Genomic DNA, 16,965 nt, shown 5'->3' on the forward strand with positions numbered 1-16,965 from the left:
GGAAGATAAATGGCATGTTAGCTTTTATTATCAAGAGATTGGCATTTAAAGATGGAGAAATTGATTTACTCCAATTAAGTATGATATTTATCAGGATATAGCTGGAGTATTATGCGGTTTTCGTTATTTTCTGTAGAACGAATACAATGACTGCTCTCGAGTGGTTCCTAGAATGAAGGGAATAATCATGAGCTGAGACGGAGTAGACGTGACCTGTGTTGACAGGGAAGATACTGAGAAAATGTTTCTTCTGGCTGGGAGATCTAGAAAACAGTCGTGCTCAGAATATGGATTGGCTGTTCAGCACTACAAGAAAAAATTCTTCAGTCAATAATTAGAGATGGTGGTTTGCTATTGGTACTGGGGAAGGTTTAATCTAGTGTGGCTGTGAGAATGGTATTCTAGGTGTTGACACAGGAAAAGCCAAAAAAAAGCTACTATGCAAGTTCAAGAAATCAGAGGAAAGAATTCAGACATCAAAGGAGTTGCTTAGTAATGAGTAGTAGTTCTTCAGTGCAAGGAGCTTGGTAAATAGGGTAGATGAACTGAAGGCACCGACAAAATTGCAAGCACGTTATACCTGTTACTGACATGTCATTTAAAGAAGGGTGGGAGGGAAGGCTTGTTTCTAGCTATGGGTTTTGTTTTGGACAGGATAGGAAAGCTGGTGTTTCCTTTTGGAAAAGGGGTTTTGAAATATTGGTTAAATATTGCAGATCATGCATTAACTGTACAGAGGAACATGGCTCAATGGTTAGCACTGCTGCCTCAGGTTTCCCAGGTTTGATTCCAGCGTCGGGAGACTGTGCAGAGCTTGAACATTCTCCTTGTCAGTGTGGGTTTTCTCTGGGTGTTCTGATTTCCTCCCACAGCCCAACGATGTGCATGTAAGATGCTTTGGCCATTCTAAATTGCCCATAGTGTCCAGGGATGTGCAGGCTAAGTGATTAGCTGAGGGAAATGCAGGGTTTCAGGGATGGCATGGGATGCTCTTCAGAGGATTGGCCTGGACTCGATGGCTTCCACACTTTAGGGATTCAATGAAAAGTGGTCATCATTCCTGCTGGGTGTATACTCTACAGATGTCCAAATGTTCAAACAAAAAAAACAAATGAACAGTATATACACGGGAATTCTTAAAATAGATCAAGGAAAGCTCTTTTAGCTCGTACATAGCAAGACCAATGAGGCAAACAGCACATGGTGTTTTTTAAGAGAATGACTGGGTAGGTTGAAGGGATACCAGTGAGAAAGCATTTTAGTGTTAGTGACAAGTTACTTTTAGACTAGTTATGGAAAAGACTAAGATCAGGAATAAAAGTTTTAAATTCGGGAAAGGACAATTTCATTAAGCTGAGGTGTGAACAGGCATAAATGGGCTTGAAAGAACTACTTGAAGGTAAACCAGTAGTCAAGCTATGGAGTTCAGTTAGGGAGGAGTTAAAGAGGATTCACAACAAGTGTTCTCAGTGTAAAATGGCCTCATAGGGAAATGATGGAACGTTCCATTGATGATGCTATGAAGTGGCATTTGCTCATCAATTGGCTGCTCACTATTTCTCAGTATGAGTTTCAGCAAGTTTGCTTGGTGTCAAATACCATTACAACGCTAATCCAAATATGGGCAGAAGAGATAAATTACAGATGTGAGATTACCATTGACAACAAGGAGATCTGTCACATTGAAGCCAATAGGATTGGTAAGAAAACTTTACTGACTTCAGTCTAGCTAGCTCAAAAGATGATTAATATATTTCTCAAAGTCTGAGCATTTTAACCCCAGAATATCAATGTAGATATCTCGGGAGTGCACTGGGTTCAACAATCCTCAGTTGCTTCATTTATAACCTTCCTCCCACATACCTAGATATGATTAATGTTGACTCAACAGCTGTATTCACTTTCATTAGCAATGCTTCAAATAATTAACAGTAATGAAACTGTTAGTTTACTGTGACTTTATAATTCTCAGACTGCTGAATGATTTCATACAAAAGACTCTTATTTTAAATGATTATACAAGAAGACATACAACTAATATTACAAAAACCTAAAGGTTTAAATTAACTGCACATTTTCAATGTTACTCATCCTGCATTTACACTTGTAATATAAAAGTTACCTTAGATGAAAGAAGTTTTTCGGTTTCTGTCTTTAATTGAGCAATTGTACTATTAAGTTCATATTTCTCATTTTTTTGAGCTGTAAAAAGAAGTAGTTTGTGTTTGGTTGTAATATTTAATGGTTTGAATCAAACCCTTATTTTGAGTACTGGTCAGATACCCACATTTAATTTATGCTTTAACTTGACAAAAATACTATTTTCCATGTTATATTTTCTCTACACAGAATGGATATATTACAATTCTTGGCATATGGATTTATGGAAGTACAAAATTATTTATGTATTGTGCTCTGGCTCTTGCAGTTTCTGAATGCTTCATATTTCTATGATGTTGAAGAAGAAGTTTTCATTGAAATAATTTGTACACTTGGTGATTCCTCAAGAGGCTGTTATATTATAAACAGGTAATATGCACAAACAATATTTCAAAAGAAAATTAAAGAAAATAAAATACTTTTCCATATTCTGTACAAAGCATTATGAGAAATTCTTTCTGCAGGATCTCCAACAAGTTCTTAACAAGCAATTCATTTTGTGAAACAACCCAATAACAGTGTGAACACAAGCCCTTTTTAAGTTTGTGTGACACGGTGGCTCAGTGGTTAGCACTGCTGCCTCACAGTGCCAGGGACCCAAGTACAATTACAGAATTGGATGACATTCTCTCTGTGACCGCCTGGGTTTCTGCTCTCAGTGCAAAGAGATACAGGTGGATTGGCCATGCTAAATTATCAATAGTGCAGGCTAGGTGGATTAGCCATGGTAAATGCAGGATTACGGGGATTGGGTATGGGAATAGTTGTGATGCTATTTGGACAGTAGGTGAAGACTCGATAGGCCGAATGGCCTCTTCCACACTGTAGGGATTCTGTGAAAGATCTTGGAGGTTTCCCTTCTCCACAAAGTTTCTTTCAATACATCGGGGTAAGTCCATTATCATCCTTCATTCATACATTTGTGGAGCATATTTTATCCTACAAAACAATTTCAGGAGGAACAACTATCTATTCAACATTCAATGTGTAAACTATCTCCATTATACTATTAAATAGAAAATCCCATAAAGTAGAATCTCATATCCACTTTTTCCACAAGAACCAGTCTTTCCAGAGCTTGAATTCTTTTAACAACCCATTTTAATTTCTTAGGTTCGCAGGTCCTATTATCACTTATGAAAGACATTCCGAAACCAGTTGCACTCAAAAATCCATCTGAAAGATTAATTATGACACACTACTAAAAATGAGTTAACATTCTTTGGGACACTCAAGGACAGAAACATAAGTATGCATTTATGCACATCCAACTTTTTAAATGTTTTATTTGCTTTTAAAATATCTTCAACTTCAGTGTGTTTTATCACAATTCATCTAAACCAGCATCTGATTTCGCCTGAGTGCATTACCAATTCAACTGACCAATCAAGCTCTGTAACTGCTGGGTCTGCTCTTTAGACAAAACATCTTCATTCTGCCATGACAACCCACAATTAACCCACATGCGAATAATACTCTCTAAATAAGATTGTTGATTTATAATTGTTTCAGACCCAGTGTGCTTAATATCTAAATCAATATAGTTTAGAGGCCAGAAGTCTGACTTCACTTCTGAAGAAGTCATGCCAGACTTGAAATGTTAACTTTATTTCACTCTCCACAGATACTGCCAGGCTGTTGCTGAATTTCTCCAGTATTGTGTTTGTTTCTGATTTCCAACATCTATGGTATTTTGCATTTATATTAGCCTGACTTCCAAACTGAAATTCCTTTTCAATCTTATTAATAATATATTTCTCAAATTCTGTACCACTACCTCATAAGAAATCATCAATATGTCATCTTGATGGTAACTGAATGTGTCCTCAGGTTCAAATTGAATACAGTCTAGTTTCAGAAAAATAAACATCACACAATCACGAAGCGTTATTCAGACCACAGACATTTATTTATTCCCCATTGTTTCCCTTCTGCCTCTTTGTCATCTTAAAGACACTTTCTTTTGAAAGTTATAAAATATACAGAAACATTATTTTTATGATAAATGATGCACACTTCCAGGAATATATGTCCAAAAGAACTAAAAAGAGGTTTAGAAATTTGTCCACTATGGAGGGTTTGGTTTATTTTAAGTTCTGTATCATCTAGTTACTCTGAGCCCTGAGAAACTTGCCTTACTTTATAGCATTATTACTGCTGTCATGACTTTTCCAGTACAAATAATCTAAGCGACAAAGTAGTCTGAAAACAATCTGGGTAAAATAAACTCCAGATTCCTTCCAACCATCAGTTGCCTTTTGTTTTGCTTCTCGTATTAATTTCATTGTCGAGTTTGTTGGAAGCCAGTAAAACTTCATGAGAACTTCTGCCTCCTGACCTAATCTTGAGATTGTCATTTTATGAAATAAGGTTAAGGATAATCCACAAAGATTCCACAAGTACATTGAGAGCAACTAGAGAGAGTAGGGCCCCTTAGAGATCAAAGAGGTTGCCTGTGTTGAACCTCAGGAGAAGGAAGAGATATTAAATTAATATTTTGTGTCAGCTTTTACTGTGGAGAAAAAAATAGAGGCTAGAGAATTCAGTGGAAATAAATAGAGATGTTTTGCAAACAGTTCACATGACAGAAGAGGAAGTCCTGGAGGTCCTAGAAAATATAAAGGTGGATAAATCTCCAGAACCTGATCTAGTGTATCCAAGGACTTTGTGAGAAGTTAAGGAGGATATTGCAGTGCTCCTTGCAGAAATATTTGTATCACCTATAACTACAGGTCAGGTGCCAGATGACTGAGTGGCTAATATTGTATCTTTGTTTAAGAAGGGATGTAAGGATAAGCCTGGAAACTATAGATCTGTGAGTCTGACTTTGGTGTTGGGTAAGTTGTCGAAAGATAGGAATTATGGACATTTGGAGAGGCAAGGAATGACTACGGATAGTCAGCACGGTTTTGTGTGAGGAAAAGCATGTTTCACAAACTTGATTAATCTTTCTGAGGAAGTAACCAAGAAGGTTGACGAGGGCAGAATGGTAGATATTGTTTATTTAAACTTTAGTAAAGCCTTTGACAAGATTCCACATGGTAGACTAATTAGTAAAGATAGACTACATGGGATTCAGGGTGAGCTTGCCAAATGGATACTAAATTGGTTTAATGCCGGGAGACAGAGAATGATGGTGGAGGATTGTTTTTCAGACTGGAGACCTGCGACTAGCAGTGTTCTACAAGGATCAGTGCTGGGTCCACTTTTGCTTGTCATTTATGTAACTGATTTACATGAGAATATGGAAGGCATGATGAGTAAGTTTGCGGATAACACCAAGATTGGTGGTATCGTGGACAGTGAAGAAGGTTATCTGATATTACAAAGAGATCTTGATCAATTGGGTCAATGGGCTGAAGAGCGGCAAATGGAGTTTGATTTGGATAAATGTGAGGTATTACGTTTTGGTAAAATGAATAAAGGCAAGACTTAAAGAATTAAAAGTAGGGCCTTGATGAATGTTGTAGAACAGAGAGATCTAGGGCCTCAGGTACATAATTCTTTGAAGTTTTGCATCACATATAGATAAGGTGGTTTAGAAGGCATTTAGCATGCTTGCCTTCATTGCACAGGCATTTGAGTATAGGAATTGGGACATTATGTTGTGGTTGTACAGGATGTTGATGAGGCCTCCTCTGGAGTACAGTGTCCAGTTCTGGTCTCCCTGTTATAGGAAAAATATTATCAAGTTGGAGAGGGTTCAGAAGAGATTTACCAAGCTGTTGCCAGGAATGGAGAGTTTATGTTATAAGGTGAGACTGGATTGGCTGGAATTTTATTCACTGGAGCATAGGAGGTTGAGGGAGGTGACCATATGGAGGTGTTTAAAATAATGAAGGAGATAGAGAGGACTGCAGATGCTTGAGATTTAAAGCGTGGTGCTGGAAAAAGCATAGCAGATCAGGCAGCATCTGAGGAGCAGAAGAGTTGATATTTTAGGCATGTGGAGGGGGAAGGAGACTGAGACATAATTAGTAGGGTGTGGGGTTGGGACTGGGGCTGGGGGGGGGGGGATGTAGGTGGAATGGCAATAGGTGGATGCAGGTAGGAGGTGATTGTGATAGGTCAGAGAGAAGGGAGCGGATAGGTGGGAAGGAAGATGGACAGGTAGGACATGTCAAGAGGGTGGTGCTGGGTTGGAGGGTTAGATCTGGTATGAGCTGGAGGGTGCGGAGATTTGGAAACTGGTGTAGTCAATGTTAATGCCGTGTGGTTGTAGGGTCCCGAGGCGGAAGATGAGGTGTTCTTCCTTCAGTTGGCGGGTGGCTTTGATTTGGGAGTGGAGGAGGCTCAGGATTTGCATGTCCTTGGGGGAGTTTGAAGTAGTTGGTCACAAGGCGGTGGGGTTGGTTGGTGCATGCAGACACAGATACTCTCTTAACTGCTCTGTGAGTTGGTGCTCGGTCTCCCTGATGTTAAAAGGTATAGATAAGGTGAATGGCATGTGTCTTTTCCCTAGGGTGGGAGGTTTCAAGGCATATTTTTAAGATGAAGGGAGAAAAGTTTAAAAAGACAAGGGGCAATTTTTTTTAACAGTGTTTCGTGTGTGGAAAGAACTTCCAGAGGGCATGGTGGAAGTGGGTACAGTTACATTTAAAAGACATTTAGGTATGTACATGAATAAGAAATGGTAAAGGAATCATCCAGAGTTAGCCTTTACTTAGAATAGATTTATTCACAGAGTGAAACATTATAGATAAACATTTCCTGACTCCACTAAACTCATCTCGATTAGAGTGATGCTAGAAAAGGACAGCAGGTCAGGCAGCAACCGAGGAGCAGGAAAATTGACATTTCAGCCAAAAGCCCTTAATCAGGAATAGAGGCAGGGTGCCTGCAGAGTAGAGAGATAAATGAGAGGGGGGTGGGGGTGGGGAGAAAGTAGCATAGAGTACAGTAGGTGAATGGGAGTGGGGATTGGGGTGATAGGTCAGAGAGGAGGGTGGAGTGGATAGGTGAAACGGAAGATAGGCAGGTAGTACAGGTCATGAGGGTGGTGCTGAGCTGGAAGGTTGGAGCTGGGGTGAGGTAGGGGAAGGGGAAATGAGGAAACTGGTGAAATACACATTGATGCCATGGGGTTGAAGTGTTCTGAGGCAGAAGATGAAGCGCTTTTCCTCCATGTATGGGTGGTGAGGGAGCGGCGGTGGAGGGATACCAGGGAAACCAGAACAGAACTTAGTATTCCAAAAGTGGCATGATCAATATCCTGTACAGTTGCAACATGACGTTCCCATTCGTTTACTCAATGCACTGACCAGGCAAGCATGCCAAACACCTTCCTCACTACTCTGTCTACCTGTGACTCCAATTTCAGGAAACTATGAACCTTCATCCTAATGTCTCTTTGTTTGGCAATACCCCCAGGACCTTACTATTAAGTGTATAAGACCTTTCCTGATTTGCCTTTCCAAAATGCAGCATCTCACATTTATCTAAATTAAACTCCATCAACCATGCTGTGGCCCGATCTGATCAAGATCCATTGTTCTCTTAGATAACCTTGTTCACTGTCCAATACATCACCAATTTCGGTGTCATATGTAAACTTACTAACCATACCACCTATGTTCACATACAAATAATTTATATAAATGATAACAAGCAGTAGACCCAGCACCAATCCATGTGGCACACTGCTGGTCACAGGTCTCCAGTATGAAAAACAATACTCCACCACACCCTCTGTCTCTTATGTTCAAACCAATTTTGAATCCAAATGGATTCCATGTGATTTAACCTTGTTAATCAGTTTACCATGAGGAACCTTGTCGATCACCTGCTGAAGTTCCACATAGACAACGTACACTGCTGCCTTCATCAATCTTCTTCATAATTTCTTCAGAAAATTGAATCCAGTTAGTGAGACACGATTTCTCATGCTGAAAGCCATGTTGGATTTCCCTAATCAGTCCTTGCCTTTCCAAATACTTGTTAATCCTGTCCCTCAGGATTCCCTCAACAACTTGCCCACCACTTATGCTTACCGGTCTACAGTTCCCTGGCTTTTCCTTACTAACTTTCATAATGATTTGGAGGTCCCGGTGTTGGACTGGGATGGACAAAGTAGAAAGTCACACAATACCAGGTTATAGTCCAGCTACATGATGAAGGAGCAGCACTCCAAAAGCTAGTACTTTCAAGTAAACCCCGTTTGACTATAACATAGTGTTGTGTGATCTTCAACTTTCTTAAGTAATGGCACTACAACCTCTGCTCTTTTCGCACCTTATCCATGGCTATTGATGGCACATATATCTCAGCAAGGGGCCCAGCAATCACTTCCTTAGTTTCCCACAAAGTTCTGGTGTACACCAGACCAGGTCCCTTGTATTTATCCACATTCATGCATTTTAAGACATCCAGCACCACCACCTTCTCTAATATGAACACTTCTCAAGGGATCACTATTTATTTCTCCAAGTTCTCGAGCTTCCATATCCTAATTAATCATAAAAAATTGACTCAGAATATTTGTTTAATATCTCACCCAGCTTCTGTAGTTCCACACATGGACAGCCTAGTGGATCTTTAAGGAGCCCTGTTTTCTCCTTAGTTACTTTTGTCCTCAATATATCTATAGAATCTCTTTGGATTCTCCTTAAACCGATTTGTCTTGTTATTATATCACCATCCTTTCACTGCTGTTTGGTCAAACACCTGGAATTCCCTATATAACGGCACTGTAGGTGTACCTAGATTAGATGGACAGTAGTCAGCTCACCATTGCCTTTTCAGGGGTAAATAAGGATGGGCAACTAATGCTGCTCTTGCCAAGAATGCTCAGTCCCATGAAAGAATAAAAATAAATTATTATTGATATTAACAAATGCCATAAATACTTTACCTTCACATTCTTTATGTAGTTCATCACAAGCTGCTGTCTCATCAGCAAGCATGGATTCCAGCATCTGTTGGGTGGATATTTTTTCCTGAAGTTGCTCTTTCACCTCCTTTATGGTCCCATTCAAAATTTCAATTTCATTCTGTTGAAGTTAAATAGAAGTTCAAGGAACACTTGTTATGTTTGTGCTTAATACACATGTGAGTACACAAACAGATAAGTAGGAACATATTTAACTTAAATTTCAATTGATAATATTGATATTTTCAAATAAATTACCAACTGAATTTACCAGATAATTATTCTATAATAATAATCCCTTCTATTTGTTCAGAGAATTAGAGAAACTTATTTAAAAAAATCAGATGGTAGTTATTTTCTGTCTGCCATGTCTTCCCTTGCTTTTTTTCTCTGAATAGACATTCATATGTAGGGGCATGATTCCATAACTATATTGTTTTAATCAGATTAAGCAGATAAAATTAGAAGTAAAATATACAAGCTTAAACGTTAACATGATTTCATACGGGTTATCGCAAAAGCACCTGAGGATACAAAATTAAACATCGTTAAGGCAACATTTAAAGTTTACATCAACAAATAAAAAATGCTACTTTAATTTGAAATTTTATCTCTAAAATGTTACATTTTCCTGGAAGTAACAATTGCATTTCTATTAATAAGCTTTCATAAATGTGTTATGTATATATGATACCTGAATTTACTTACAAAGAAACTTTGGACAAGCATAAAAATATACTTACGTTATTTTTGTCACTGCACAGTAGCATCCTAGTCTAATTCTGCAATTCTTCAGCATAAATTGCTTAGCAAGGCTATCTCACATGAACTTGACACTTATTTTTTATCAATTGCAGACAAACAGAATTTAAAAATTGTTCAAGTAATTTGTTAGACACCTCTAGCTTAGCAAATGAAGTTACATTTATTTCACGTTTTCAAACATGCATATTTGAGTATCCTACGCACACTTCCAAAACATCTAAAAATTGCTAGCTATGTGAATGTATGTAAGCATAGACTGTAATTATCATTTAGAATATGTGGAATAATATTTCAGATATTTTGCAAGCAGCAGCCATCCATAAACAGAGCCTGAGAGATAGTAAGGAAAATATATTTTACCTGCAGTTGTTTGATTTCTGCTAACAAATGTTCTTCCTTGCTGCCATACGCGGCCTTTTCTTCTGACAGTTGTCGTTTAAGAGCCATAATCTTCTCAGCATGTTTATTAATCTCCTGTTGTAGTCTCTTAATCTGATGTTAAGAATAAAACACTGGTTTAAAAAAAATCTACTGGTTCCACAATGGTCTTGCAAAGAAAAATACATGTTTATAAAGCACTATTGACCAGAAGCTGAACTGGAACAGCCGTATCCTGTAAATACTGTGACTAAAATTTGGGATTCTATGGTGAGTAACTTACTACCTGGCTCCTTAAAACCTGTCCACGTCTAAAAGGCAAAAGTCATCAGTGTAGTGGAATTTTCTCAACTTGTCTGGCTGAACATAGCTCCAAGAATACCCAAGAAACTCAGTACCATTGAGGATATGGAATTTGATTAATTGACACATTCAATACCTGCAACATTCAGCTATTCACCACTGCTGCACCATGGCAGCAGTTTCTACCATCTACAAGATGTACTGGAGCAACTTAAGCTCCTCTGATAGCATCTTCTGGCCATGTGACTGCAAACTCCTGGAAGGACAAGGACAAGTAGATACATAGGAACATCACCAGCACATTCTCCTCCAAGCTACATACCATCCTGACTTCTTACCATTCCTTTACTGTCATTGGATCAAAATCCTGGAACTCTCTTCTACATCACATGGACTGCAGTGGTTCAAGAATACAGATCAGCACTATCTTCTCAAAGGCAATTGGAAATGGATATCAAATGCTTGTCTAGTCTGCAACTCCTAAACCACTCTATCCACTGCTTATTCTAGAGCAAAAGTTAATTTCTTATTTCTAAGATTTCTAAACAACATATTGAAACATTGTTGTTTCGGGTTACCTAGCATATATTGAGACCAAATATCAAGCCTAAGAGTCTTCAAACCAACAGAAATTTATAAAGACTCATTATATTTGTTGAATGCCTCTTGTTGTTTTCTTAATCCCCATTTCTCCTACTTTGCATCTAAAGGCCCAATGTTGAATTTGAAGGATAGTGGGAATGCCCAAATGCTGTTCTTTAAAAGTCAATGGAAAGACACATTAGAACGTCTTTAAAAACAAGGCATTTCTCAGAAATCACATGGTTCTAGAGTTGCTGGTCTGAACTCAGTTCAGGGAAATAAAAACATAACTGTTTTATGATTGAGTTTTAATAGCTCCTATGTTTGAACAATGTTTGAAGGCTTGGAGTTTTTGGAGTGTAGTATGAGTTGAGGAAAGCAGGTGTTCAGCTCAAGTTGCGGCAAGATTAGGGTGAAAAGATTAGGGTGAAAACTGATTTCTTTCTACAAAAGAATTTCTTAAAACGCCCAACAGCGCAAGATTACTGACATGACTACAAATGCAAGAACATCAGATTGATGGACTTTGGAACATATTCTTGATGATAAAAAAAAAGAGTAACTATCTTGGCCAGAAATGTGTTTTTCCCTTTTTCCTAAAAGGTTTGTGGATCTTTTGGGGTATTTGGAGGCATAAACATTTATACTTCCATACTGAAAACTGTGTGTTAACCAATTCTGCATTTTTGTTCAAGTAAGTATATGGAATGAGCTGCCAGAGAAAGTGGTAGAGACTGGTACAATTGAATAGGAAGGGTTTGGAGGGATATAGGCCGGGTGCTGGCAGGTAGGACTAGATTGGGTTGGGATATCTCGTCGGCATGGACGAGTTGGATCGAAGGGTCTGTTTCCATGCTGTGCATCTCTATGACTCTATGACTCTAAATAGATATTTTTCTGTTTATCAATGAAACCTGGTTGATGGAACTTTTCATTCTAACAAAGAAAGTACAAAGACTTCAGTACAATATGTATATTGTATGTTGCAACTTGTGGTGCAGTGGGAATACAGTGACAATGCAGTTCCCCAATTCAGTTACAACACTAATTAACCATTTCAATATGACTATACACTGACATATCCTAGACAAAGTGAAAAAGTGACTATGGTCTTTCTATAAAATGCAGAAGAGATGCAATTTTGCTAATTACTGCCCCATCAATCTACATTAATGCAAGGTGTTATTGATGGTGTTATCATCAATAACTGCTCACTTATCAATAACTGATATGCTCAGTTTGTGATCTGCTAAGTCTACACAGCTCCAAAGCTCATTACACCTTTGGTCCCAAAATGTTCTGAAGAATATTGCAAGTGACCACCTGGTGAAATTCAAATCAATGGGGATAAAGGAATGAGAAATTTCCACTGGCTTTTGTCAAAGTACCTCATACAAAGAAAGGCCAGTGACCTGAAAAATTAACACTGTTTCTCTCCACTGGTGCTGTCCAACTTGCTGAGTATTTCTAGCATTTTCAACTTAAATGTTGACTTTCAGCAAATGCAGTTTTTTGTTCTTGATAAGAAAATTGGTTGTAGTTATTGGACGCATGCCGCCCCATGTCAGATTGCTTGAACTCAATACTAAACAGCACTATGGGAGTACTTTCACCGTATGAACTACAGCAGTTCAACTCAACTCCACCTTCTCAAACTGCAACAAATACCAGTAGTTTCAATATCTCATGAATAAATAAAAGAAAAATAGTGACCCATACTTCTGGAAGCAATTCTTCACGTTTCTTCTTCAAGGTTTTCATACGCATACTCAAATGGGTTAGGTTATTCAATCTCAAGATATTGCTGTATGATCCTCAAGGCATTATCCTGGGTTCAATAATCCTTAGCTGCCAACAACAACCATTCCTTCACATAAGGTTAGGAATGGGGATGCTCATCAGTTATGAATCCATTGTATTCAGTTCAGTTTAATTCACAGTTCTTCAGGTAATGGAGTGGTCCTTTCATGCATGCAACAAAATCTAAATAATATTCAAGTCAAATAAGTGGTAATAATATTGCACCACAAATGCCAGACAATGATCATCTCCAATAAGAAAGTGCCAAAACTCTTTTTCTTGACATTAAACATCATCACCATCATCCAAATTCTAATGTAACAGCATTAGGGTTATTACTCATTAGAAACATAACTGTAATAGCTTCATGAATGTTGACGCTGGGATTGAGTATTCTGCAGCAGTTGACTCCTCTATGGACTCCTCAAAATCTTTTCATCACCCTCAATAAGACCAGGTCAGGTGGACAATGGAATTTCCTCCACTTGTCTGGCTGAGAGTAGCTCCACCATTACTTGCAATCTGTACCATGTACAAGATATATTGCAATAACTCACTAAAGCTTCTCCTAAAGTAATTACCTCTACTACCTAGAAGTATAAAGATAGCAGACACTCCCATGCCCATTTCCAAGTTCCACACTTCATAAGTCAGAAATATATCACCATTCTGCATTGTTGTTGATTAGATTAGATACCCTACAGTGTGGAAACAGGCCCTTCGGCTCAAGAGGTCCATATCAATCATCCGAAGAGTAACCCACCCAGACCCATTCACCTACATTTACCCCTGACTAATGAACCTAACATTATGGCAATTTAGTATGGCCAATTCACCTGACCTGCATATCTTTGGACTGTAGGAGGCAACCGGAGCACCCGGAGGAAACCCACGCAGACACGGAGGAAATGTGCAAACTCCACACAGATAGTTGCCCAAGGCTGGAATCAAGCCTGGGTCCCTGGCACTGTGAGGCAGCAGTGCGAACCACTGAGCCACCATGCCAGCCCATGTCAGAATGCTTGAACTCAATACTAAACAGCACTATGGGAGTACTTTCACCATATGAACTACAGCAGTTCAACTCAACTCCACCTTCTCAAACTGCAAAAAATATCAGAAGTTTCTTATCTCATGAATAAATAAAAGAAAAATAGCGACCCATACTTCTGGAAGCAATTCTTCACGTTTCTTCTTCAAGGTTTTCATACGCATACTCAAATGGGTTAGGTAATCCTCAGTAGTTGCTTTGATGTGCATAATATCCTTTGATATCTCTTCCCTTTTATGTCGGAGGGCTTCTCTATTTGTTAAACATAAAAGATAATGTAAACGATACTTCAATAAGACGTCACACTATTGTATTTTCCTTAAATTAAATAATTAAACCTACATTATTCAATTATTCCTCTCAATGTGAATTTATACACAATTATGCAGATACATCCTAATTTTTTATCCCCAAGGCGAGGCCATGGGCTGGTTTTTACCTGGTGGTTCCATCTGCCAGTGCCAAAGGAATCTGCTGTGGGGCCACCTGCTGGAAGGCAAGGAGGTTGCGGAGGGAGGAGGAAACAGAATGCAAAGGGGTTGGGATAAGGCTGCGGAGAGGGCAGGTAAGGGCAATTGCAGATTCTGAGGGAGGGAAGGGGAGCTGCAAGGGTTGGAGAAAGATGCTGCAAAGACATGACAGGCAGACTGCAGAGGGGAAGCGAGGAAGATTTCAAGAGGTGAGAGAGAGAGGATGGAAGGAGTGGGAGAAGGAGGTAGCAACGGGGTTTGGAGGCAACTGGGGGTAGTGAAGAAAAGGACGGGCAACAAGGACAGATGGTGAAAGAGGAGACTGAATATGAGAGAACACAGTTTTTAAATTGCCAACAAAGTAGCGTGTAGTTAATTGGGAGTAAGGAAAGTTTGAAATCACTAAGCAAATGAATTCTTTGAAAATGACCATGGAATCTCCAAAGAGATTGCAGCTATCTGATTAATATCATTTAACTTTACGCACACATAAAGTTGTGAAACACATTAGTTGTGATCTCAATAGTCTTTGGAAGGTACATTTAGGGAAAGGAGCATTATTTGTGTGTAAAGATTTGTTTCAGTTACTCTGGGGAAAAAAAAAGCTTTTATCATAGAGTCATAGAGATGTACAGCATGGAAACAGACCCTTCGGTCCAACCCGTCCATGCCAACCAGATATCCCAACCCAATCTAGTCCCACTTGCCAGCACCCGGCCCATATCCCTCCAAACCCTTCCTATTCATATACCCAAAGCCTCTTAAATGTTGCAATTGTACCAGCCTCCACCACATCCTCTGGCAGCTCATTCCATACACGTACCACCCTCTGTGTGAAAAAGTTGCCCCTTAGGTCTCTTTTATATCTTTCCCCTCTCACCCTAAACCTATGCCCTCTAGTTCTGGACTCCTCGATCCCAGAGAAAATACTTTGTCTATTTATCCTATTCATGCCCCTCATAATTTTGTAAACCTCTATAAGGTCAGCCCTCAGCCTCCGACGTTCCAGGGAAAACGGCTCCAGCCTGTTCAGCCTCTCCCTATAGCTCAGATCCTCCAACCTTGGCAACATCCTTGTAAATCTCTTCTGAACCCTTTCAAGTTTCACAACATCTTTCCGATAGGAAGGAGATCAGAACTGCGTGCAATATTCCAACAGTGGCCTGACCAATGTCCTGTACAGCCGCAACATGACCTCCCAACTCCTACACTCAATACTCTGACCAATAAAGGAAAGCATACCAAACATCTTCTTCACTATCCCATCTACCTGCGACTCCACTTTCAAGGAGCTATGAACCTGCACTCGAAGGTGTCTTTGTTTAGCTACACTTCAGAGGACCTTACCATTAAGTGTATAAGTCCTGCTAAGATTTGCTTTCCCAAAATGCAGCACCTCACATTTATCTGAATTAAACTCTATCTGCCACTTCTCAGTCCATCGGCCCATCTGTTGTAATCTGAGGTAATCCTCTTCGCTGTCCACTACACCTCCAATTTTGGTGTCATCTGCAAACTTACTAACTGTACCTCTTATGCTCGCATCCAAATCATTTATATAAATGACAAAAAGTAGAGGGCCCAGCACCGATCCTTGTGGCACTCCATGGTCACAGGCCTCCAGTCTGAAAAACAACCCTCCACCACCACCCTCTGTCTTCCACCTTTGAGCCAGTTCTGTATCCAAATGGCTAGTTCTCCTTGTATTCCATGAGATCTAACCTTGCTAATCAGTCTCCCATGGGGAACCTTGCCGACGCCTTACTGAAGTCCATATAGATCACATCTACCGCTCTGCCCTCATCAATATTCTTTGTTACTTCTTCAAAAAACTTAATCAAGTTTGTGTGTGGATTTCCCACGCACAAAGCCATGTTGACTATCCCGAATCAGTCCTTGCCTTTCCAAATACATGTACATTCTGTCCCTGAGGATTCCCTCAAACAACTTGCCCACCACCGAGGTCAGGTTCACCGGTCTATAGTTCCCTGGCTTGTCTTTATCGCGTGGTATCACGTTTGCCAACCTCCAGTTTTCCGGCACCTCACCTGTGACTATCGATGATACAAATATCTCAGCAAGAGGCCCAGCAATCACTTCTCTAGCTTCCCACAGAGTTCTTGGATATACCTGATCAGGTCCTGGGGATTTATCCACTTCTAACCATTTCAAGACATCCAGCACTTCCTCCTCTGTAATCTGGACATTTTGCAAGATGTTACCATCTATTTCCCTACAGTCTATATCTTCCATATCCTTTTCCACAGTAAATACTGATGCAAAATATTCATTTAGTACCTCCCCCATTTTCTGTGGCTCCACACAAAGGCCGCCTTGCTGATCTTTGAGGGGCCCTATTCTCTCCCTAGTTACCCTTTTGTCCTTAACATATTTGTAAAAACCCTTTGGATTCTCCTTAATTCTATTTGCCAAAGCTATCTCATGTCCCCGTTTTGCCCTCTTAATTTCCTCTTAAGTATACTCCTACTTTCTTTACACTCTTCTAAGGATTCACTCGATCTATCCTGTCTATACCTGACATATGCTTCCTTCTTTTTCTTAACCAAACCCTCAACTTCTGTAGTCAT

General features: G+C 39.5%; 1 protein-coding gene across 1 annotated transcript in view; it reads right to left on the reverse strand.

The window, feature by feature from the left end:
• Positions 1-16,965, reverse strand: part of ccdc175 (coiled-coil domain containing 175) — an 81,277-nt gene that overhangs the window by 3,315 nt on the left and 60,997 nt on the right. Inside the window, exons 12-15 of the mRNA XM_043698439.2 lie at positions 14,024-14,159; positions 10,154-10,285; positions 9,011-9,149; positions 2,123-2,202 (exon numbers count right to left, since the gene is read on the reverse strand). Of these exons, the coding sequence (XP_043554374.2) occupies positions 2,123-2,202; positions 9,011-9,149; positions 10,154-10,285; positions 14,024-14,159 (487 nt within the window). The remainder of the gene's footprint in view (positions 1-2,122; positions 2,203-9,010; positions 9,150-10,153; positions 10,286-14,023; positions 14,160-16,965) is intronic.

This window comes from Chiloscyllium plagiosum, unplaced genomic scaffold (assembly GCF_037043375.1).
Source record: "Chiloscyllium plagiosum isolate Xiang-an unplaced genomic scaffold, Cpla_swu_hap1 HiC_scaffold_8, whole genome shotgun sequence".
Classification (NCBI taxonomy): Eukaryota; Metazoa; Chordata; class Chondrichthyes; order Orectolobiformes; family Hemiscylliidae; genus Chiloscyllium; species Chiloscyllium plagiosum.